The 25,296-nt window shown below is 38.9% G+C and overlaps 2 protein-coding genes across 6 annotated transcripts; both read left to right on the top strand.

Annotated features, from left to right (window-relative positions):
* The first annotated feature begins 496 nt into the window (after positions 1 to 496).
* Positions 497 to 3,679, top strand: si:dkey-1h24.6. 4 transcript variants are annotated; one of them, XM_027011808.1, is made up of 5 exons: positions 497 to 764; positions 904 to 1,006; positions 2,319 to 2,633; positions 2,776 to 2,882; positions 3,313 to 3,679. In XM_027011808.1, exons 2-5 carry the CDS (start codon positions 922 to 924, stop codon positions 3,481 to 3,483), a joined length of 678 nt encoding a protein of 225 aa, XP_026867609.1. In that variant the 5' UTR covers positions 497 to 764; positions 904 to 921; the 3' UTR covers positions 3,484 to 3,679. The 4 variants fall into 4 exon arrangements, with proteins under 4 accessions (XP_026867609.1, XP_026867608.1, XP_026867612.1 ...); XM_027011807.1 differs by having other exon boundaries at positions 718 to 823; XM_027011809.1 differs by having other exon boundaries at positions 725 to 747.
* A 532-nt stretch (positions 3,680 to 4,211) lies between these two features.
* On the top strand, positions 4,212 to 22,543 carry si:dkey-1h24.2 (uncharacterized protein LOC100137117 homolog). Of its 2 annotated transcripts, XM_027011763.2 has the most exons (5): positions 4,212 to 4,678; positions 8,977 to 9,225; positions 14,777 to 15,038; positions 16,723 to 16,850; positions 18,222 to 22,543. In XM_027011763.2, the coding sequence occupies exons 1-5, from the start codon at positions 4,537 to 4,539 to the stop codon at positions 18,752 to 18,754; spliced, it is 1,314 nt and encodes a 437-aa protein (XP_026867564.2). In that variant the 5' UTR covers positions 4,212 to 4,536; the 3' UTR covers positions 18,755 to 22,543. The 2 variants fall into 2 exon arrangements, with proteins under 2 accessions (XP_026867564.2, XP_026867565.2); XM_027011764.2 differs by lacking the exon at positions 8,977 to 9,225.
* The last annotated feature ends 2,753 nt before the right edge of the window (positions 22,544 to 25,296 follow it).

Genomic DNA, 25,296 nt, shown 5'->3' with positions numbered 1-25,296 from the left:
ATTTCTGCAATATCAAAAATGTGGAGTCTTATTATCTCACAGTCCCCGCAGCTGCTGTCTGTGTGTGTGTGTGTGTGTGTGTGTGTGTGTGTCTATCTCTCTGTCTCTCATGACAGACATGACTCATGTTTCTCTCTCCTTTTCATAGTCTCACCAAACCTCACACACACAGCCACACACAATGGCTTACCAACTCAGAAAATGTGTCTTCCTCACTAAGCCTGACTTAGTAAAATTCACATGTCCAACACTGCTAATTAGTTTTTGTGACTTTCTCCCATTGCTCTGCATATAAGGTACTGTAAAAGTAGTACATAAAAAATCGATATGGCTTTTGCCGATATGGCGTGGATTTTGAAAGAAATGTTTTTCACCACCACCACTAAAAAATGGTAACAAACTGAAGAGGAAGTGAAACGGTTTTATGTCATTTGTGTCTGGGTCTGAGCCGACCGCCTAAACACTCAAGGGATCACCTGGGTGGTGTCTTTACTACTTGCCATTCAGATGACTGGAGGAAAATAAGCCCCCTTCAAAGGCACAACACAGAAACACTGCAGCCTTGAGTATTAACAAGCAAATTGCCTGAGCATCAAAGGGTACAAGGAGAGAATGGAAACTTCCTGTGCAGCATACGGGGATGTGCCTTTGCTGTCATTGTGTCTGTATGTTCATGCATGTGTGTGCGCGTGTGCATTCTTTCACTTTACCGGAGCAGCTAACACTCATACGCTCAGGCGGCATGATGTACGTAGTCCACTAAGGTCTGCACTGAGGATCACAAGTGTTTGGCACTATCATTTGGAAGACTGCAAGTCTAACAGTGGAGTACTTTTGCATTCACTGGTGCACGTTGTGGTTACTTGATGCAAAAGTTCTAATTCCAAGTCATCGGGTTTTCAGAGTTGTGGATAAGTGGAGATGGGAACTTACTGGGTGCCTGCGACCCTCCTGCTCCTCTTCGCCTTTGGTAGGACTCACTCAGAGGAACACTGTAAGTACACAGGTGAGTTTAAAAGACCTGCAACTACTCCAAAGACATGATATGAAATTCTTCATTTGGATGTTTCAATGTGAAAATAAACATATGTAACATGAAATGACCTCTTAAATAAACATGCCACTGCTGCCAGACAGGTGCCAGAAGTAACTTTGTATACAGAAGAAGAGCAAGATGAAAATTTGACCTTAAACATACCTTTGTGTTTTAGAACAACGTGGCACGCACAACTCTAAGCTGTAACCCGAGGTGGAGGTTTATAACGAGTGCACCTTTAGATAAACATTATAAAGAAGCAATTCTCATTTGTTATATGTTATAAAGAAGTATTTAGCATTTTTGTTGATGCTTTTTAACAATAAAATCATTACTTCTCATATTACTATTGAGCTCCTCATGTACCATACATGTACCATAACTTAACAGAGTTAAGAACCTATGGAGTGATTAAAAAAAGGTACAAGACACATCTACAAACCTGAACAATAAAGTAGGCATAACCAAAAAATTATTTTTTTCCAAATTTCAGAAGAAGAAGAAGGTTCGTTTAAGGTTACTCTGTTTTTCAGTTTGAAAACCACTGCGAGTTTCTGCAAGTTGATGATTCAGGCTTTCCTTGCTTTCTTCTTGGAGGTTTTTACTCTAGATCTGTGACGGCATTTCTCCCCTGTACTTGCAGTCTATAACCACAATTCTAATGCGGATAAATGTTACCGAAAGAGATGTACACCATGTTTCAGAACAGTTCTGTGTGGGAGGAAATGTGCTGCTATATTGTATTACTACATTTCTTTACAAGAAGAGGGCGAGTGGGGGGGGGGGGGGGCATTTTATTGCCGATTTCCTGAAAGAGTGCCATGCTAACTTCATGTTAACTATTACAGTAGCCCACTGAAACCATAAATCTTACAGTAATACATGTTGTGCTACATGTTGTCTAACTGAACATGAATACAGATACTGTATAAAAGGTGGGATCAAGAGGTGAGAGATTTTATGGAAAATAGGAAACTAATGGTTTTTAGGTTTCATTTCATATGAGAGCATTTCCTACACAGGCATAAGGACAAACACCAAAGAGATTTTCTTTCTTTTTGTAAAGGGCAAAGTGTTGTAGAAAACAAGGATAGGACAAAGTTAACAAGAATGCGATCTCAAATAGTTATCTGTACATGTTTCTGAGAGGCTGGCCACAGCTGTAAGAGGGATTAATATTAAACTCTCCTAGGAGGCATTCAGCAGGTGCAACTGAACCAAATGCACATGACCTGTTAGGCCTTTGCAAATGTCTTGACTTTGGTTTTCTTCTGTTTTCTAGACAGCGACCAAATTGTTCGACGAGTGACAGTTCATGGCAGTGTTATAGTACCCTGTCCCAATTTCAGAGCACAGGCGATGACATTTAAATTGTTCAAGGGCTCAACTGTCATCGCGAGTAAGTCAACTGAGAATGCTCAAAAAATGACTGAAGAAAAGATTAGTCTAAGAATGAATATGGAGAACAAGACGTGCTTTGTCCTTAACAATGTGACTATGGATCAGACTGGTCTGTACACCTGTGAGGCAGATAAGACCTACCCTCCTCCCATGGTAAAAGTGGTGGAGAAACCTCAGGCCATCGTGATAGTTGACGGTGAAGTATGCTTTAAGTGATTAATTTTTCACACTATTATGTTGTTCTTTTAAATAATTTTGAAATTGATACTGCGAGAAAGCAATGTCACAAAGAAATGCTCTTTACCATATTCTGACTGAAACTTACACTTTGTTAACAGAACCGCAACGTCCCAACGTCCGGGAATATGAGCTTCCCTTGTGGGTGGGCCTTGGAGTGCTTACCATATATAGCTTGATAACCACTTATATTGCTTTAGCACTTAGGGTAAGTGTTACATTTCTTTACCGTAAATCAAAAGGCAAAAATTTTAATTATATAAATTTCACAGACAATGATGTTAAATTGCATAGCTAGATAGATCAATAGATAGATTGAGAAATAGATAGTTCAACAGATAGATAGATCGATAAATACCTTCACAGTTTGTTGCCACATCAGAAGGTGCCATTGCGTCAGCAAAAATCACATCTTCCTTATTTTACTGGTGCATCATGAATATTCAGAACATTGTCTTGAAAGATATAAATGCTATTAAACAATAAAAAGAACTGATTTTTAAATATGATATCAGGGTTGACAAATCAAGCTTATCATACAAGTGTAGTCCACAGTGCAATAATAGTTACCTAGTCTCAACTTACAAGGTAAATTCAAAACATAGCAGTGTTTTGTCCTGTTTACTCTTGGTTTTCAGTTCCGCCTAAGGAGAAAGGACTTTACAAGGCATGATTATATAAATATGAAGCCTATAGTGCGACGGAAGAAGCAGAGGATCCTTCACCCACCGCGGTTGAGCTGGTACAGAGATCCTGCAACTAGCACTATGTCCTGCAACAAACACCCCTCAACGCGAGCAACTCATTAAACCTAGCTCATGCACTAAATGCCCAGCAAACGCCAAGCTGGGGCATACCCTGAGACAGCAGATTCAATCTGTTATTTTGTAATTCTACAGAATATGTAGCAAAACGGTCATGTTTCTTTTTCAGTGCATCTTCCTTCTTTAACTGTTAAGGTTTTGTATGATTTTGTAGATAATAAATATTAAGATTAAACACTTACCTGAAAGCCTCTTTGGTTTGTCAGCCAAAATAATATTGCTCTAATGGATATTTGTGGTTTCAGATTTTGAGCCACCTCTTTAAGATGTGGTTTCCACCAGTGATTACATGGAAGCTCAGTAGCCCTGCACAGTCTCTCTCTCTATCTCTCTTTGTAGACCTGCAGTCTCTCTGTGTCGACCTGCAAAGTCTCTCTCTCTTTCTCTGTAGACCTACAGTCTCTCTCTCTCTCTCTCTCTCTCTCTCTCTCTCTCTCTCTCTCTCTCTCTCTCTCTCTCTCTCTCATTGTTGCTGAGGTTTTTGTTTTTCTTCATTTTACAATTTTGTCCTCTGGACGGCGACACAGGCTTCTAAAACTCCTTTAAACAATAAAATAAATAAATCGTTTTAACGGCGGCATCCCCCACCCCTTGACTGATAATAGTAACCACCCCCCACCCCGACACACACACACACACACACACACACACACACACACCCTCCCCAACAACACAGAAACGGCGGACCTACGAACACACTGGGGGGAGTACATTCTCAGTTCAGAAAGACGTTTAGCATCCTGGCGACAGCACTTACACGCAGCGACAATGCGAAGAAGTTCTAGAATTTTTTCCATGGACCATCCGACCACTATACTGAATGTTTTGGCAGACAGAATGTAGTAGCCTATAAACTGCTCTTTTCCTGAGCAGTGCAGTGCGTAGCTTATTTGGATAGACTAAAAACTGTGGAAATGTAACACATTTTTTTTTCAAAAGCAAAAGCGTTGTTACAGACTCTTTCTAATTCCTTTGATTATTAAATATACTCGCAATACTCTGCCCGCTGCGCAGTGTATTGATTTACAAATAATTCATATGGATTTACAAAGAATGAATCAAACTCAAGCAACGTTCTGGGAGTGTATAAAAGCTTCAGGCAATTCTTCAATAAACCACTCGTCCGCCACCTGTAGCAATGCGTCAATAATTCCAAAACTTCAGCCTAGCCGACAAAAAGGTGAGATTATTTTTCAGAAAATTCAAGTGAAATGTGGGTTTGTTTGCATGTGATCTTTAATGAAATAAATCGCCTGCTACGTTTCATTAACGACTCAAAAGGTCCGTGTGACGCCTTAGGAAACCTCCTTAGAAATCATTTTCAAAAATGATTTAACATGTTCAGTGAAAAATGTTTCGCTTTTATGCGTCTTGAATCCTGTGGGCTTTGTACGCACAGAGAAAATATTTTCACATACCAGTAACCTGTACTGTGTATTTAACTTATTGAACATTACTGAATGTACATCCTTTCGGTTTCGCAAGGCTTTAATGATGCAAATGCATTCCACAGCGACACTGGCTGTGCGCTCCGACGCCGAAATGTACTGCTGACATATGTTTCATTGTCATAATTGGGGTAGTTTACTAGCTAAAACGAGAATCGCATTCCAAATTATACATTTCCTTTATGTATCCGTTATAATACGGCTATTTTTACACCTTACCACCTACGATTGCAATCTAAGGAAAAACATCTTTAAGTCTATAAGCGTAGATAGCATTTCAACAAGTATATTCCACTGGGATGAAAGAAGGGTAGCACCTCAGGGGTCTCCTGGAGCGCTGTTGAAACGCATTTGCAGTCCCGACCAATTCCATCATTCTTCCTTCTAGAAAACGACTCAAAATTACACTATTACACTATTGGGAAAAGTTTCATAAAATACGCGAAAGTAATCTCGATGATGACATGTGAAAATTACTATATGCTCTTTTTGTTTCTGGGAAGCTTTTACACTGATAGCCAAGCGCATTCTGTTTAAAATAGATTTGTTTTTTGTCTTTTGTTTACTATTACTAAATTACTATCAATTGGAAGGACCAGCATTTGTTTCAGATTTGTAGACAAAGCACTTTCACTGTAGTAAAAATAAAGAAACGTTTAGCCCATTTAAACTGGTTCTCATTTTAAAGCCCTACATTCTAACTGTTATTACAAGCATGATCACTATAATCATAATTATTATCAACATTTCCATTACGATCCATCGTTGTCTGCATTTGAAATACTGAGTACACACATTAATGCCATTTCTAAAAATATAAATTTACAGCTTCCTTATATGAATAATTTTATAATAAATACATTTGGAAGGCTTTCTTCTGTGCTGTGATTCTGTTTCAGTGTTTCCATAATGATTTCACAGACCTCTATTGAGTACTGATGTTCATTTATTCCCAGTTAACCCCACAGTTCAGTCCCAGTTCACCTGAAATGAGGGTCTGAACCTTATCATTAAAAAAATGCATCACAATTACACATTTCCAAAATGTATATAAATAAAAGAGGACCTCCTTTCTTTTTGCCTCATATAGCATTTTATAATAAATTCAGAGTTTGTATGTACCATAAAAAATGAGCGCAATTTAAGTGTAATAACCAGCCTTTCATTGGGCATTGTATTTTCATAAGAAAAAAAATTTAATGACAGAAAAAAATTAAATGGGATGAAAAAAGCTCATAGGGACTACATAAATGTGTATAACGTCTGTCTTGTCTAAGCTTTGCTTCATACTCAGTTTATGAATGTTAGACTGCTGAGTTACTATAATAAGACAGTCATTTGGCAGTTGTGTGCAACATAAATATTGGGGCAAGAGCTATTCAGCCACAGAATCGTGGTCCTGATTAAAACTATATAACACTCTTGGTTGAACACAGATAGAGGCAGACAGATGAGAGAGAGAGAGAGAGAGAGAGAGAGAGAGAGAGAGAGAGAGAGAGAGAGAGAGAAAGAGAGAGATAAAACCACTTACAAATGCCCATGCATTCCAGTACTTGAGGTACCTTAGATATTGTGCCTCAGCTTCACATTGGAGTGTTGGATTGGGGATGCAAGTCAGAAAGGAGGAGGAAAACATCTGGTTGAAAAGCATGCTGGGGTTAAGGTCACAACTCACATGGTGAGATCTAACCTGGAAGGCTATGGGGTTGAACATGGTTGGTGTTGAACACTTCTATCTGTGTTCAGCTATAAGCATACTTTGGTTAAGGTCACAAGTCACATGATGAGATCTAACCTGAAAGGCTAGGGTCGGCCCCAAGCAACAATTCCAAGTAATCCTCACCTATTATAGTCTTGTTCCTCATCTCTTGGACGTGAATGGCCAATCTGCTGTAATGGCTAAAAGAATGACAGTAATGCTGAAAAAAAAAGTTCTTGGTAAAATAGAAATTACATTTGGCATAATGCCTAAATAAATTGGCTTGAATCGATTTAATTGGCTTGAAGTTACAATAAGACAGCTGGTTTAATTAGGCATATGACATTCAAAATCACAAAGGGAAGCCCAACTACCTGACATTTATAATTACAAAGGGAAGCCCTTACTGACTGGCTCAATGGTTTAAACAGTATTTTTAAAAAGATGGAGATAGATAGATCAAGACCTTGTGCATGTATGAGAGAGAGAGAGAGAGAGAGAGAGAGGGAGAGAGAGAGAGAGAGAGATCTCTTATTTCTTGCTTATTTGTACACATTATGAAGGAGGTTTTTTTTTTTTTTTAAACTTTGTGCACATATATCTTAAATAGCCAAAAAAGCAGTCAGCAAATAAGTGGATAATTAGAGGCACAAATTAATGTGGTGCACATAAGGAATTTGCCAATAATCGTGCAAACCCATCTTTTCCCCTTCATTCTGTCTAATCTAGCTGTTATCAGGTGGAGGCCCTCTTTGATTTGAGTTGATAGCCATATTGATTCTGTCAAGGGCAAGAGAAATTCTGTTAGGCACAAGTCTACTGAGAGCGCCATCTTTCTGGATGGAAGTACTGGCTGTGATGGAGCTGATATTGAATGAGCAGTAACAGGCTGGTTTTGAAAACCCTTTGCTTAGTTATGGAGAATGCACTGTATCCTTATGTCAGTGGCTGACATACCCTGTGGGAAGAGTAAGTGTGGTGGCCAGGTTGATCAGTTCCAGGAATGACACTGATGATCTTTAGATGCTATGATACACATGGCAGTTCAAGGTCACTGTCTAGGTGGTACATGGCCGTTTATACAGCGTGGTATGTGATTAGTTTAGAAGAGCACAGTACTTCTTGCTGGCAGTTATTGATTGTGGGCTATACCTGCCTGTGCAGATATGTTGCTGCCTAACAAAGATGAAAATTCCCTTGGAAGTCTTTTCACTGTCCTCAAGGTAAGGGCTTTATCCCATTCAGTCTAATGCAGCCACCTGAAAATTGGGATTAGCTGTGAGCTCAGAAGTTGCATAGGTGGAAGATAGGATGGTGATGTGATAGTTTAGATTTGAAATTCACTGAGACACTGATAGAACTTGATAGAACTCAGGCCATTGATTGGTCTGCTGTAATCAAACGGCACATCTGCACATCTTTCTTGTATCTCAGGGGGTAGCATATATATGCTAATAATAAAACATATATTTATATTATATATATTTACTTTAAAATATATGTAGATGCTAATAACTCTAACCACAGATATGCTACCCCCTGAGAAACAAGAAAGATGTTCCCTGGCAAGAAAGATGTGCAGATGTGCCCTTTGATTACAGCAGACCAATCAATGGTGCAATCAAGTTCTATCAGTGTCTCAGTGAATTTCAAATCTAAAGTATCACATCACCATCAGGCATCCTATCTTCCACCTATGCAACTTCAGCGTGCACAGCTAATCCCAATTTTCAGGTGGTTGAACTTGGGATAAAGCCCTTACCTTGAGGACAGTGAAAAGACTTCCAAGGGAATTTTCATCTTTGTTAGGCAGCAACATATCTGCACAGGCAGGTATAGCCCACAATCAATACCTGCCAGCAAGAAGTACTGTGCTCTTCTAAACTAATCACATACCACGCTGTATAAACGACCATGTACTACCTAGACAGTGGTGTGTGTGTGTGTGTGTGTGTGTGTGTGTGTGTGTGTGTGTGTGTGTGTGTGTGTGTGTGTGTGTGTGTGTGTATAGTGTAATGGAGAAAGTGGTGAGTTCTGCTATTACAAAAGATTATTATACTAATACAGTAATTGAGGCAATAACCACTTAACAATCAAGAGGGGCAATTGTCTCTTGGGTCTTTTTGATTTTAACACAATGGGTTTTATGGACACAGATTAAGCCTAATTGTAGCCTAAAAGGATTTGCAATTGAGAAGTCCCATTGTAACACTGCAGTGCTCTCTGATATCTGCCTTAGTCTCTGTCTGGCATTTAAATATTGGCTTTCACTCCTCTTGGCTAAAGCGCCAGCTCTTTCTCATGTTCCTCCATCTCTTCCTCCTCCTCCAGAGATGGACTCACTGCGCATCCTCCTGTACTCCCTCATCTTCCTCCTCAGTGTGTTTGGCAACCTGCTGATCATCATGGTGCTGCTGGTGAACAAACGCATGCGCACCGTCACCAACTCCTTCCTTCTCTCGCTGGCCGTCAGTGACCTTATGATGGCCATCTTCTGCATGCCCTTCACGCTCATTCCCAGCCTACTGGAGGACTTCATTTTTGGCGCCGCCATGTGCAAGACTGTGACCTACTTCATGGGTGAGGTGTTCTTTGTGTCACTGCTCCCTTTTCCCATTGCATTTCGCAGCTCTAACATGGACGGTGGAGGACGCGAATCCTGCTTGACTTCGGTGCTGTTTAGTTTTAATGGAAAGCAGTAAGTCTTCACTGTAAAGTCTGTCACTGTCGTCAACACCAAGAGCAAGCTTTGGTGGAAGATGCCAGGCTGGTTAGCAGTATTAAATACAATCATGGTTTTCTGCCAGTGCTAGGATCAAAGATTTACAAATTACCAGAAACAATCTTGCCAAATAGAAAATGTGAGGAAGTGTGTACATCTTTAATTTCTCACCAAATAGCTCAATTACTTTAATCATTTAATCACTCAATTTTAACCTGACAGCTATTACTGATTAATAATAGTGAGTCAATACCATTTGTATATATACTTCTGTGTTTTTGTCTTTCATTCACTACTACACTTGCAGTGATGGTGCACACCATCCCTTTAAACACTCATTGTAGTTTTAGTTTATTATAAATTTTGTCACAGAGATTAGAAGAAAGGTTGGAAACCTTTATATGACAGGGATGAAATTGGTACCATTTCAGGTTCTGGGGATCACAAGACATTGCTGTAGGCTCGCTGAATGGAAACATTTAGCAAGTACCATAAGAGCATATGAAGAGCTGTCAGATACTTCATTATGTGGTGTAGAGGTAAAAATATAGCTTTGATTTGCAGAACACAGAAAATAGTGCCCTGAGGTAGCAAAAATGTTCTATCAGGCTCAGATCTGTATATTTCTTTGATACCAGTAAAAAGGCACTAATATTGAAATGTGTATTCACAGTGGGCCTGCAATATGATTTTACATGCCTTTGGACATTGAACATAACTTTTCAATGAAGGTCCAATTTGTAAGAGTATTGCTTAGAAAGTGGATCTGTAGGCTAAATCATTGATTCATTTTCAAAGCTGAGATCACATTGAATACAGTTCTTGTTATAGTTGTCAGGGAAACGTAGTAACCATATTGCTTTAAAATGATAAGTAATAACTGAATGGATTTTATGAACTTAGCTAAATTAGATGTACAATTATTTAAGTGTGCAAGCAGAAATAGCACTTATGAATGAGACATAAGTGGAAACTGTCTAGATGTCTTATTAGAACAGACAGCAACAATCCCCTCAGTAAAACACATGAGACCATTAGACCTCTATTTCAATGCATCACCCAAAGACAGCATAGCCTAAATACAATTCATATGCTACTAATGTGAAGACACAGACCATTGAACATCAGTAATGAATGCTTGTACGATTATAAATTGTTTCAATTTCTCCCAAAGACTGAGAGATCATAGGCTCCCCTGCCTAAACACACCTCACAGACATTATAGTTTCAGACATTTATAGTGCAGACATGACTCCAGGATATTAATAAATAAGTATGATTTGGGACCAAATTGGGTCAAATTTACTGAGTAGACATACAAATCTAGTCTTAGACAGGCACAAAAGAGCTATTTCCACCCCGAACTTCCTGGCCATGGTGCTGGCACCCTCTTGGTCACTCCCACAGTGCCATGTGTCAGCCATGAGTCAGAGGAAGAGCATTCTGGCAGTCTGGTGGAGAGAACATTCTGTCATGTCCGATGGCTGTGGTGCCACTCCTTTCTCTTGGCTTATTTCTCACCAGTGTTGTGTTAATCGAAGCCAGCCTTGGGCCAGCTGGGTTTTCATCATCTATGTGCAATCAGTGGGCCATTACAACTTCCTTCAACCACTCATTTTCATGTCTAACCTCTGAGGCCATGTCTGTTAATGTCTGCGTTTAAGGAGAAACATTATGAGTCCTAAATGACTATCAAATCAATGCTAAATAAAGGTGCAGGGACGTGTGCTCATACCTTTTAGGTGCAGTCTACAAGCATCATCCTAGAGAAGGAGAGTCACATGATTAATGCAGGTCCTTTCTATGCTGAAAACCACTGAGCTCTTTTTGGTTTCTTAATCCCACATTGCCGTGAGTATCTGAACACTTGGAGTCTTTGGCCATCTCAGAATAAAACCTTTCACCTTCCACCTGCCTCTATCGGTTAGTGGGAAAGATTTATGAATAAGAAATCAAAGGCAATGTCTGAGACAATTTCGGCTCTGTTTATGCCTACCCATCAAGGTACTTAGTGTTTGAACTTTTCTAAGACTCTTCAAGCTTCACTGCTTTTCTTCATGAAAGCTCCATTTCATTCATGAGGTTTCTGGACTCAAAAGCAGGCAGACATGCATACTTTAGGAGTTCATTTCCAAGGGCCGTGGGTTCACCTCTGAACCTTTTGAAAACTGTGCCTAACTCTAACCTAAAAGTTCCAACCACTAAATCAGTGATTAAGAAAAGCAATAGCCTGCAATTATAAGAAGCTACAGAGAACACTTTGTGCCTTTTTCAGAAAATTGTCGAAATGCCATTTCCCAGTAATGTCTTATCTCAGCTCTTATGTAATCAAAGAAAATGAACTGAGGAGATTCTATTAAAAATCCATCTGGGAAATCTTGCATAACTATAAAATCATTAGCTCAGGTGCATTTCTTCATCTCAATGGGTAAATTATAATTTTGATTGGCAAAGCTCCACCCCTTTATTAAATCATATATTCTTATTTATAGATTTCACAAGAAAAAACCTAAGGATAAGCTGCTTAAATTCAATGAGAGCATTGATGTTAATAGTTTTACAGTTCAGCAATTATATGATCACAAAATGCATATTCCATTATGTTCCATATAGTAGAACATCAAATGTAATATTAATGTTATGCTTTTTTGTCTGCCAGAATTATTAAAAAGTTTAAAGACAGTAATATTCGTAGAGACACTGTAACTAGTCATGAAAGAGATTAAATAGGTTTAATAAACGAAACATATGATTTTTGTTTTCACAACAGACAGCCCTGTTGGTTGATTGAGCAAACCTTTTGCAAGGACTACATATTTTATATATGCAAACGTTGAGTTGTTTGCTCTCAACCCAGTGGCTTATACAAAAGCCCTTTGTCTGTATAAAAGAGCTAATTTCTTATCAAAAAGCAGAGGAACTGTTTTAGAGGATTATAAAAGAGAAAAATAAAGCTTTATTGTGGTCAAAGCATATTAAATGTTGATAAAATACTGTTAATAAAAAACTCTCAAATGCCCAAAGAATCAACTACAAAAGAACGTCAAATAAAACAAGAACTCAACATTATACTCAATAAGAAAACGGAATACACCACTCTCAGACTTTGACAGCAACATTTTGAATTTGGGAGTAAAACTGGAAAGCTATTAACAAACCAGCTGAAACAAAAAACATCACTGACACAACTTGCCAAATTATCCAGGAACCGTACATACTTTTCAATTAATTTATGATTCATTGCACTTCTATTCATAAACCTATTTATCAGTCAAAATATCTTCAATATATATCAATATCTTCAATAATATCTTGTTTTAATGTGTTAAAATATATTTCATATATTAAAATATTTCAGGAAGGCAAAATACCAGACCAAATGAACATTGCGCTCATAACCCTTCTCATGAAACCTGAGCTCAGTGCTCTAATGCCACGTCTTTAATAAATTCAGATATAAAAATAAGAATCAAATCGCAGTCTACCAGGCTTGAATAAGTAATCTCAACATTAATAAATACAAACCAAGCTGATTTCATAAAAGGGAGGCACTCCTCAGAAAATGCACAAAGACTACAACTTGACCAACTTGTACAAGACCAACAACTCACCCTTTCACCATTGCATCCTTAGACCCACTGAAAAGCCCTTTGATAGGGGAGAATGGCCCTTTCTCTTGGCTTCTTATAGTCCCTTTGGATTTAGACAGCATTCCATGAACTGGATTAAAAATACTATATAACCTACCCACTGCTTTCTGCACTAGTGCACACTCACATTAAAACTGTTTCACTTCCATAGGGGTACACGATAAGCAGGCCCACTATTTTCTTTGTCATTTGCGCTCTTTACTGAACCACTGGCCACCTCTATTACACAATGTATGATCATCAAATTTGTCTTATTTGCTGAGTCTGCCTCTAAATTCAATTGGGGTGCAGGGTCTGAGGACCTGTCATTCAAGTGTTCAAAACATTCCATTAAATATCTTAAATTTAAAGGATTTATACAAATTAAGTTATATCTTAAAATGTAGTGTACCAGATCACTGTTATTTTCAATATATCCCACTAAAAGACGCTATAAAGGAAGATGGTAAATATAAAAACATTCATTGCTTCTGCTCACATCTTTACTTTCCTTTCCCAACAACATACAGACTTATACTATCTGGAAATAGTACAATGTCACTTCCAATAGAGAGATGGAACACAGACATTAAAGTGAAAAAAATCTGATATAATTTGGCAGAATATGCAATAATATTTTTTCCATGATTTTCGAGTCAAAGCTCTAAGTAATATAATATTAATATTCTTCACAGAACATACTTTACTAATAAATGACACTGTATGGCAGTCAGTAACAGCGATGCCTGCCCACAATACCCAGGAGTAAAGGACGATTGTTTTCAAACTTTCTGGTCCTGCCGTAACATTCACAAATTTCTGGTCAGAGGTCATTTGCCAGCTATCTGAGATCCTAACCTATACTCAATTAGAGTATAGGATAATGGGACATCGAATAGCACTACTGGATGATTTGTCTACTACCATCACCTGACTACCTTAAACCATTCATATTAATATCACTGACTTGCCACAAAGATCATATTACTTACCTGAAAAAAATGATATGTTTATATGAATTTGCACTTATATAGGGCCTTCCTTAGTACCCAAGGAGGCTTTACAATCAACATACTGCACAATGCTTTTACATTCAGTCAACACACCAGGGAGAATAATGAGCAAACATCTGGTAGAATACTGTCTTAACCTTCTAACTGATAACTTGAAGGAGAATTTAGAAGAAAAAACTCACTTTTTAAAATATAACATCTGACTCCTCTACTCACACACAACACAGCAAAAGCAACACTACTAATTCCCATTTTCTATAATGTCACAACATTAATGAGCAGCACCCTGCATTCCCCACACTGATGTTTTCTAGTTATATATAATTATATAATGCTGCAGTATTATTTCCTCGGGTTATTATAACATATTTATTCTCTCCCTGTTTCTCTCTCTCCTTCTGTCTTTCTTCCCCATTATCTCCACCTCCCAACCCCCCACCCAAACGCAGCCTTAACAGCCTTAATAGCATAGTCAAATGTTAAATGGATATAGTGTTAAGTTTTTATTGTCCTCTGAAGGGGGGGATAAATAAAAATTATGCTGTAGCCAAAACAGTATTGCAAAATTAGATATAAAATGTTTATAAAGGTTAATGAAACAAGCAGAGGTGACCTTCAGTCTGACCCAGTGTTAATCTAATGCCTGTGTCTTAGACTATTGTAAAAAGGTTTGTGGCCTTGTTTTAGTATCACTTTAGTATCACTGGTGTAGGGTACTAACCAATCACGTCTCACATGTCTGTCTCACCTCTCACAACTTCTTACAGGTATTTCGGTGAGCATTTCCACCTTTAGTTTGGTTGCCATAGCAATCGAGAGGTACAGTGCCATCTGCAATCCACTGAAGTCACGGGCCTGGCAGACACGCTCCCACGCCTATAAAGTCATTGCTGCTACCTGGGTGCTATCCGTGGGTATCATGGTGCCATACCCAGTCTTCAGCACATTGGTGCCCTTTCCCAAACCCAACAACTCCACGGGTCACATGTGTCGGCCTGACTGGCCCATGAGCCAAGTGGAACAGACCTGGTGAGTTCAGATCATGGCTAATTGTGATATTCAGCATTATTCACATCACAGCTTTCAGCTATGGGGGAAGGACTGAGGGCTTAGTGAGTCCAAATCAAAAAGGATTTAAAGGTTTCTGTGTTTATAGTCTTTGTTAAAACACAGAGGATGTTGTGTTTATAATGATTGCTATATAGTAGAACAATAGTAATTATTGAAAAAAAATTATGTTTTATATATATATATATATATATATATATATATATATATATATATATATATATATATATATATATATATATAAATGTATTTATGAGCCTGTCAGAAGTTAAAAATCAGTTTATTTTCACATTACTACATTAGTAAATTGTTCAGGAAAATCACATGGAGTGCCTCTAGCAGTGTCTGTAGAAAAGAGAAGACTAATCAAGGTAGGTACACTGATGCCTCAAATGACCAGACGTTCTTGACATCCTAGATAAAATGCATGAAGCTTTTGGAAAAGAACCATCAGACAGTTTTAAGAAAGGGATTCAACGGTGTTGAAGTTCAGTTTTATACTTATGATGAAACAGAAAAAGTGAAATTAAGGTTATGATGTGTTTCTAGAAAGGTTTTTCAAACAATGGCCTTTCGACCATGTAATGCATTACTTCTGTTTGATGATGATCTAGGTCGGGGGTTAGTGAAAGATCAAAGAGATCAGAGGGCTCGGTGACCTTGAATCAGTTGGTGCCTTTCATTTCATAATGTACATCAAGCGTATGAGGCTGCTTCATTATCAGTACTTTAGGACATTTGTTAGATTCAGTATGGACTCAGAAATTACCTTGGTAACCCATGGTATATATTAAAGGTAATGCAGTAATTCTGGATTGAATCAGAAAGCCCTTAAAACCAAGTTTTGAGATCCCTCAGAACAAGACAGAAAAGAAAGAAAAGAAGCTTCTGGATGATCATTTTGTTGCCCCATTACACACACAATCACTTCCTGGCGTTCTTTTTTCAATCACTTCCTGGCGATCTTTTTTCATTCGAGTTCTGCTTTGATTGCTTTTGCCCTCCAGATGAATTTGAAAGCAGTGCATGCAACAGGATGACAAGTGCCTTTGATATCAAACGAACACAGCATTGAAGGGGGTCGCTATCACAAAGGCAGCTCTGAGATGAAAAGATCAGCAACAAGGACCAATGGAAGATGCTTTCAAGAGACACTCCCACACCATCATTTGAATAATCTCATAACGAAATAATAACATGGGCTTGCTTCGTATCTTTTTGCATGCAAACTGTGATTTTTCTTAGATCCAGCAGATGTTAAGGTTGTTCTTTTATTCTGTGCTATCTTGGCCTAGTTGTCTTGTCAGTATCGCATATTAACTCCATTACCCTTGCGCTATTGGTTGGTTTTGCAGTGCTCTCTTGGGGCCAATGCATTTGCTTATATGCACAATGAACACATAAGATGGATGGTTACACAAAACCTTAGAGCCCTCCAAAAGCCCTTAGAAATCAGTAAATGAAGTCTCATCCGTCATGGGGCTGACACACAGGAACTGTATCTGATAACTGCTTTTCTCTGATTCAGCTGCTCAGAAGAACACACTGTGATTTCTTATGTCAGTGCCCTTTCCTTTTGTTTATAGATATCTCTCTCTCTCTTCCTCTCTCTCTGTCTTTCTATCTCTCTTTTTTCCTCTCTCAGGTATGTCTTGCTGCTGTTTATTCTATTTTTCATCCCTGGTGTGGTAATGATCATTGCCTATGGTCTCATCTCCAGAGAGCTCTACAGAGGCATTCAGTTTGAGCTGGACCAAAATAAAGACTGCAATGGTAGGAATGAGACCAATTTTTAAAGCCCTTTCTATATTTACACTAATAGCTCCAAAAGTCCCAGGTAGCTTTGATACTGGTAATTTCAGTCACTTCTTAACATACCTCCAACAGACTGGTTGGAAGCAGTGTGTTGTGGTGGTGTGTGCTTTGAAAAGTAACTCTAATCAAAGAGCCCCATTGAGTGTATGGCCTGCAACAAATTATTATATCAGTACTTGTTAGGTCTGTCAATTTTCAATTATTCAGTTTCCTGCTCATTATTAAGCAATCCAATGGATTTTGCGTCAAATATTAGAGGTATCTACATTTCATTTTGTTTGGAAAAAGACTAATAGGTCAATTAACTGCATTAAATGAGTTTTGATTGTAATAAACCAGCACCAGCTAATGAAACAAAATAGCTACAAATTGTTTTTATAAGTTATCATTAGCTAGGCACTGTCAGATGACTGTTCTGTATCGTGATCATTTCCTGCTTTTGGACATTAAATTAAATGTATTTCATTTATTTATCAAACCTTGTGCTTGACTATAGTACTAACTAGTAAGCTTAGATAATGCCGCTGTTGATGACAGCAACTGTGCAATGACCTGCTGAGTTTGCACGTGCATTTCTAGTGCCTAGCCAAGTTGTCAATGCATCCTTAGTTGTGTGGTCTCACTAGGCAATTCTGCCTGCCAAGCGGGCTTGTGTTTTTATTTTAAAAAAAGGTTTTGTGTGTGCCAGTTGCCTCAGGGAAATTTTGCATTCCCTTTTAGGTGTTCTTGGTAGAGTCTATTGAACAGTAGCCTGTGGAGGGAGAGTTCGCTGTGCTGTCATCTAAGGAATCTTTTAAGGCTTTTCAGTTCCACAAGCTCTACATTTTGGCCCAGTGAACCTCAAAGGTGCCTAAAAGGACTGGCTTTGCTCGGAGTGCTATCCCCTGACTGTAAAGGATAGTTCTGCTGTGATGTTCTGAATGTGAAAGGCTTGCTGGGCTCTTCCATACACAAGGGGTCAGCGCACTGTGGGGTTTTACTTGGGAACAGCTTATAGTGGAACACATGCATAGTTCATTCCCTTGAGAGATCTTTCTCAAGCAGTCCTTCTAATAAATTTTTCTAGAGACATACTTATCTGATTGGTGCACATCTGTTGCACATCTGTTGCAAATGTGTTCTATATTTGTTTTTAAGGACTTAAATGTGCATTCAAATGTTTGTATATATAACGTTTAGGATTTTTTAAATCAATTTGTGATTTTTACTGAAAAAAAAAAGTAATACATAAAAGATGAGTCTATTTAAAAAACTGAGTCAGTTATGGCAGTCAAACAAGAGTTAGCACCATGATTCTCTTTCCCACTCATTGTCGATCTCTCATTGCAGTACTGAAGAACGGCCTGAATGACACCACATCCCACAGCCAAGACGACAGCGACGGCTGCTACATTCAAGTGCCCAAGAAGCCTCCGGTCATGGAGCTCTCCACACTCAGCGCCTCAGCCACTTCCAAGACAGACCGGCCACGAAGCAACACCTCGGAAGCCAAGCTTCTTGCCAAGAAGCGCGTAATCCGTATGCTGATCATCATCGTGGCCATGTTCTTCATCTGCTGGATGCCCCTCTATTCGGCAAACACATGGAAGGCCTTTGACCAGCGCTCGGCCAAGCGGGCGCTCTCCGGCGCTCCCATCTCCTTCATCCAGCTGCTGTCGTACACCTCAGCCTGCGTCAACCCCATCATCTACTGCTTCATGAACAAGCGCTTCCGGAAGGCGCTACTGGCCACCTTTGCCTGCTGCGTCCTGCCGTGTCGTGTTTGCCGGAGGAGGGAAGGTGATGAAGAGATTACTGGGTTCACGGCTACGTCCATGTCAAAGTTTAGCTACACTACTGTTAGCACAGCGGGGCCGTGTTAACTCCACAGTTTGTCCAGGATGACCGCAGAGAGGTGCTGTGTGTGTTCAATGCCTTGTTTTATTTTGAGAGTACTTACTGGTCATTGTGGTGTGTTTTCTGACTCTTTCGGCATGCTTTATCTGGTGAGTATCTTCCGTTTTTCGAGTTTCTGTCTTGTTAGGAAGCTTAAGTAGTCACGCATTTACATGTTTGTTTCTAGTTCCAACAATGTTAAAACTTTTAGATGCGACCAAAAATTGACAGACAGCATGAACAAGGATGGCAAGGCTATTACAGTTTAGAAGAAAATGCAGAGCCTGATCCTCCAAAGAACCACCCATACAGACTGATACAAACACACACACACACAAAAAAAAGAAAAAAAGAAATCCAGAAAGACTATGGGCAATGGTTAAAAAACAATCTACCTAACCCAGACTGTGCTACACAGGATAACCATGTAGATCAAATATTACTTCTGTGGTGTTATGTCATTTATTGCATGATACAATCTATGAATACACATGAATACACGCTTGTCTAAGATCACCTGTGTGGCTACAAAATGGTAAAGTTGTCATTGATTTGCATGCATGGTTAGGTGTATACCCTAGTCTTCTATTGTTTAAGTGTGAGTTTCTGATCTTTGGCTGGTCCTATGTGAATTGTGTTGATGTGCTGAGTGACTGGATTCTGTATATCAAATAATGACAAACCGTGTCACGAGCCTGTAAGGACTCTCAGGCAGATGCGCCTTACTTCCAGGTCCTTGATGCATATCTCGCAGCTCATTGGTCAAAAATCGATTTGGTTGCTAAATGGAGGGATGAAAGCATATGACTCACGGTAATCTACCATTCTCAACCACTGCTATGCCTGAGATGCAGCCAGACTCGCTCACTCAAGTCGAACAGTTTTCCTCTGGGCAGGGAAGTAAAACAGACAAGGGATAATAAACTGGAGAAATGTTCTTCTCGACAGCACTGGTATCGCTGTATGAACCCACACCATTTAAAAGCAAAACCAAAAAAAAAAAAGCAAAGAAGCTAATTTGCCTGTGTGTGGCTAATCTTCTGAATACAGAAATAGGAATCTGCTTTCTCCTTGTCTTTTCTGAGGTTAATGCATTCAGTTAGGTCTGTTAACATCCTGTCCAAAAATGAAATCTGGCACTGGCCAGTCCAGCATTTCTGATTTATGAGAGTGCTGGCTGCAAAGCATGATTCTTTATTCTAGACTTTGAGCACAAATCTTCTTCTCATCCTACTTCATTGAATCTTAAATCAACCTTTAGAATTGTGTGCTGTTCAATATCTTGGTACAAACTTGGTATAAAAAAAAACAACTTTGTGGTTGTTGAGATTATGAAATTACTTTTAACTGTAGCTCAGGCATTCTCTCTCTGTCTGGAATGCATATCTAACTTGGTTATCTCTCTGTACATTCAGCCCACAGTTCCTTGGCCCTCCTTTCCTTCTCTCTATCATATATACACACCTTACACAGATAAAACACACACACACACACACACACACACACACACACACACAATCATTTGTTTCCTCCTTCTTTGTCCTTTTAAGCTTGACCTTTGTATTGCAAAGTCATATCAAACACAGGGGCCTTTGGGAGAAAAGTGCAGGAGTGTTTTCTCAGTGTAGCAGACTGACTCCGAGCGGAGCAGGTGGTGGTGCTTCTCCACAGGTGACAGTTTCATGTCATGGTAGACTGCTAAGTTCGCTCATGAAAAAACAAATCTCATTTGCTGACCTTAGGTTTAGTTCAGCATTCCTGTTTTATTAAGGCTTCTATGGATAGGCACCCTAGAATCTTTACGGGTAAACTGTAGTAATCTGTGCTCATGATTATTTTGGCAAATACCCTGTAACCTCTTCCTAAAAATGAATCTTTACCAAATGATACAGAAAGTAACACTGCAAACAAGTGAGCATATTTACCTGGGATACACCTTTCATCCATACTATTTGTGTAGCCCATAGTTGCCTATTACCCTGTAACAGTTTACTCTGCATGTGCCTTCACAAGTGCTCAAACGTGTTGGCTTGTTTATTAGTGTGTTACTGACACTGTACTTACCTGTTCATGGTGAAGTATATTCACTGAATGAACAGCTTAGCAAGTAGCTTCTGGAGTCAAACCTACAAGACATGGCAACAGGGAAAGGTTTTTTGAGTTACAAGATTTTTTGGTGTGATTAAAAGGTGGGATTTAAAGGGAAAATTATGCTTAAATAAGTGGAAAGTGTAGGAAATTTAGCTTTAGACTTTAATGTGTATCAAATTTTGGTGTTTATTACTATGACAAACCCATATCATATCAAAGAAAATAATGTTTTATTAAATCATCTTGTAACCACGTAATAATGTTTCTCTTTATATGGTAGGTACATATTAATATTCTGGAACTTTTCTGTATGTTTTCATTTGAACTCTGTTTTATATTTCAAGCAAAATGTCACCAAATAGAAAAATGAATCTAATGCAGCTTGGAAGTAGAATATGAATAATTAATTGTAAACTAGTTTATTTATAAAGTTGGACTATATGTGAGGGGTGGGAGGCAGCAGTCAAGTGTCTGTAAGATCTAATATCCAAAGACTAATATTCAGGGGATGGGTTTGCAAAGGAACCAATGCATTGTGGGTGTTTGGCCATTTGTGGATATTTTCAGTGTCATCCAAATCATACATCAGCTTCGAGAAACTGATGCAAAAGAAAAAGGTTTTTTTTGGCTGAAACACCACAGTCTCTCGGCCACCGCAGCCTTAACGAGTGTGCGTGCGTGTGTGTGTGTGTTTATCACATACTGCCAGGCCATACTTGCCAGTGGAAGGCGACTAGTGGCAGAATTTGTAATGTAAATATAGACTAGTGCCAATTTGTGAATAGTTGTTGTTCAGTTGTTGTAAGTGCTCTACCACTTTTGGGGTATATGATAGTCATGTTGCTACTGCACTGTTTTCATTCATACCTTGATCCATATTTCTGGCCTTAGTGATTAACATCCTCCTTGTTCCTTGTTGCTGAGAAACGAGAATGCTTTTCTGCAGGTGAAGATCATCACACCATACTTTGTATCAGTAATTCAATAGCCCTTGGGAGGAAACATGCTGTAATAACATGTCCTGCTTGAGCTACACTATAGTTGTGTAGTTGTGGGCTACACCATAAAGTTGTTTATGGGTAATCTGCTCTTGTCGGGACTCACACTTTTGCCCATTGATTTGCTACCTCTACAGCACTAGACTGGGAGAACAACAGGGGCCATTTTAGATTGTGTGACAAGTTAATTGACAACTCACTCTCTATAATTAGAATCAAGCATTCTTTCCCTGTTGTATATTCCATGTATTTGCATCAGTAGGTAAATATGCATCCACTTAAAATTGTTTATGGGCTTTCAAACATTGCTTGCAATTTTGTCTAGCTTGGAATTTTCTTATACAAGATGAATGTTAGAAGCAATTTTGATTGCTTATTATGAAACAAAGAAGCTGAACACATATTTGTGATTAGCAATCCATCAGCATAACATTTAAATCTATCTCTTGCCTTTTTGGATTACTGCTCATCAGTGGAACTAAAATATACTTTGAATGTATATCTGCCTAATGCTGTCATTGCCGATATCAATAATGTCAGTACTGCCGCTCTCTTTGCAGCAGCTGTCACTGTTTAAAAGCTCTTTCTCATTCTGTCAAGAATGAGGAGCAGCTTGCGTTGCTATGTGTAGGTGTCCATGTAATGTTGGAACTCAAGCTGAAATAAAGAATACATTGTCTAAGCTTACATGGAGGTCTGTCGTCTGTGGTCTCATGGAATTAGTATTGGTGGGCAATCAAAGAGGTGTGTGTGTGTGTGTGTGTGTGTGTGTGTGTGTGTATGTGTGTGTGTGTGTGCATCTCTGTAGGCAGACAGACATAAGAGAGGTGGATGTGTATGTACATTAAAGATAATTACTGTCTTCTGCATTACAGTTTGATATTTAAACATTGACACAGTCCCCACATCTTTCAACGTGTTTTTTCCGACAAGTGACGCTGCCCACACCATCATTATGCACACCTTAGTCTAATTAATATGCACATATTTAGTACTTTCCTATGTCTATAGCATGGTAAATCTTTCCACTTTCCTCATGCTTATCAATTCCTGTTTTATATGTTGCAATTGCTGGATGTTTTAAATCGGTTTGTCTACATTTTATTAAACTGCACTTACAATCACCTTGGTGTCCTATCATGACAAACATATTGCCATGACGACCACTGTTATAAAGTAAATGAGAATATTTGACTGTATAAACTTCAAGGCCTTTAAATGAGAAATTCTAAAGTTTGGGGTAAATATTTAATTTAAAAGCAGATGGGAGTGTGACACCATCCTGCCTAGTAAATATTCACTTTGTCATGAGTAAACATAAATCAAGGAACCCAAATACTTCCCTCTGGTGCAGTTAATACTGCTACACTAAGATTATCCTCATAAGGATAGCAGCTAACTCCTGGACTTCAACCAGTGTGATAAGTTTATGCTATAGACGTACAGTTTGAGCAGTCAACCTACGTATGTCTTTCCTTTTTGGGGGCATTTAGCTGACTCTTTTATCCAAAGCAACTTACACTTAGGACTGAGTAAAATTTGAGCAATTGAGGGTTAAACGCCTTCCTCAGGGGCCCAAAGGTGATAACTTGGCAGCAGTGAGGCTTAAACTGGCAACATTCTGCATACTAGCTGAGCACCTTAACCACTGAGCTACCACTCTTTCCCAATATAGGTAGGTAATCGGTTCAGTGCAGATGAAGGGTAGCTCATCTGAAGCCAGCAGAGTCATATGGGCCAGGCTCCACAAGGCTGGTAACCTGTGACCAAAGCAGCACTTTATCTCAATCAGTGCCATGAACTGCCTAGAATTTTATTGAATAAAAATACATTTAGATATTGTATTAATCCCCATGTTATCCCCAAGTCGAAGAAAACACAGTATCAGCCTAATAAAAGGCCCTCTGTTCAAATGGATACCGACACCATCATAGTGCCACCTGCACCTTATTCCACACAATCCCTGAGTCCTTCTTCATGCCCACAGGCACAGAGATTCTGTTCTGTCCCTCCGTATAGACACAGGCCAAAAGTGGGCGGGCGTCTGCAAATATGAAGGACTCGAAGCTAGCCAGCAGAGCAAAACAGGCAGATTATAATTAGTTCTCTTTGGGCCGCTTCAGAATCAAAGGCTACGCTAAACCGCTAAACCGCCGTTGCTGAATACTGAGCAACAAGCAATGCGTGCTGGAGACAGTAGGTTGTCCATAGGGGCTAATGGAATTAGCATAGACCAGTTATCGCAAGAAGCAGCTTGCTGGCAGCTGTTCGCGAGACCGTAAAAAGAGACGATCACTCCACATGGAAGAATGTGGCGGTGTTGAAGAACAGAACTTTCTGGCTCAGAAGCAATATTTCTGAGGGGCAGCTAACGGGTTGATTGACTTTTGCGAAGAAATACTGCATTGTTGTTTAGTCACCTACTGTTGCTTAACCTCTTCAACAGCAGGTTTATTATTTAGTTATATTCAGTAACTTATGAGAATTGTGAAATTCTATAACTACACTGCCAGTAATATGAAAGGTATCTAGTTCTTTACACCCATGCAGCTCTTTGAAGTATAAGGGGTTTAAACCTTGGTGAAAAGGGTTTCAGTAAATATCATGGATGCACTACTCTTGAGCTGTGTGAAAAGCAGTGAATGTGTCAGGAAAGACAACTTTTTTTTTTTTTACCTATAAATATTTTTTATGAATAACAATGTTGTGTGACATGCTGCATCTCCAAAGATTATTGCATATGTACGTAACCAGATCTTTTCAACGTTCATTACTATTCTATTTGGTACTGCTACTCTATTTGACAGGATTTCAGTCTAGTGAATCAGTGGTGGACGCTACTAATAAACTGTTGGATCCTAACAAAAGCTTCTTTTAAGAACTAATTTTTAAAGAACTCTGTGGTCGTTCATGCACAATTGCTTTAAGGGTTCACAATCACATTTACTGGCTTTCTCTCTAGCCATTAAACTATCAACTGATGCTAACTTCTAAGCCTCCATTAATATTTTCCTAAACACTTTCTGCTCACTTAAGTGTAGTCTTTTACACATTTTTAATTTAGGCACTTAATCTGAACTTTATTTATGAAGGTTTACTCAGGCTGAAATCTTTTGGAATCAGCTTCCTTTGAAATGTTGCAGAGAGACATTCAGCAGTAGTCACTACATTTATGAGCAAAATGTGACCCTTAAAATGGCAATGCATGTGACCTCCTTTCTTTGAGTTCTGTGTCTGCTTACCAGCACACATTCATACACAACAGAAGAAGGTTCTCAGAATTCGAAAGCTGTAGTCTTCAGATTTCTCCGCCCTGTGTCACAATCAACTATTTCATATTAGAACATTGGTAATTCAGTACACTGCCAATTTAGTACAATTCCACAGTGATATAGGCATCACCCTTTTACACACACACACACACACACACACACACACAC

The sequence above is a fragment of the Electrophorus electricus genome, chromosome 16, assembly GCF_013358815.1.
Source record: "Electrophorus electricus isolate fEleEle1 chromosome 16, fEleEle1.pri, whole genome shotgun sequence".
Taxonomy (NCBI): domain Eukaryota; kingdom Metazoa; phylum Chordata; class Actinopteri; order Gymnotiformes; family Gymnotidae; genus Electrophorus; species Electrophorus electricus.
The sequence above is the reverse complement of the archived record's forward strand: the minus strand, read 5'-3'. Positions and strand labels throughout refer to the sequence as shown.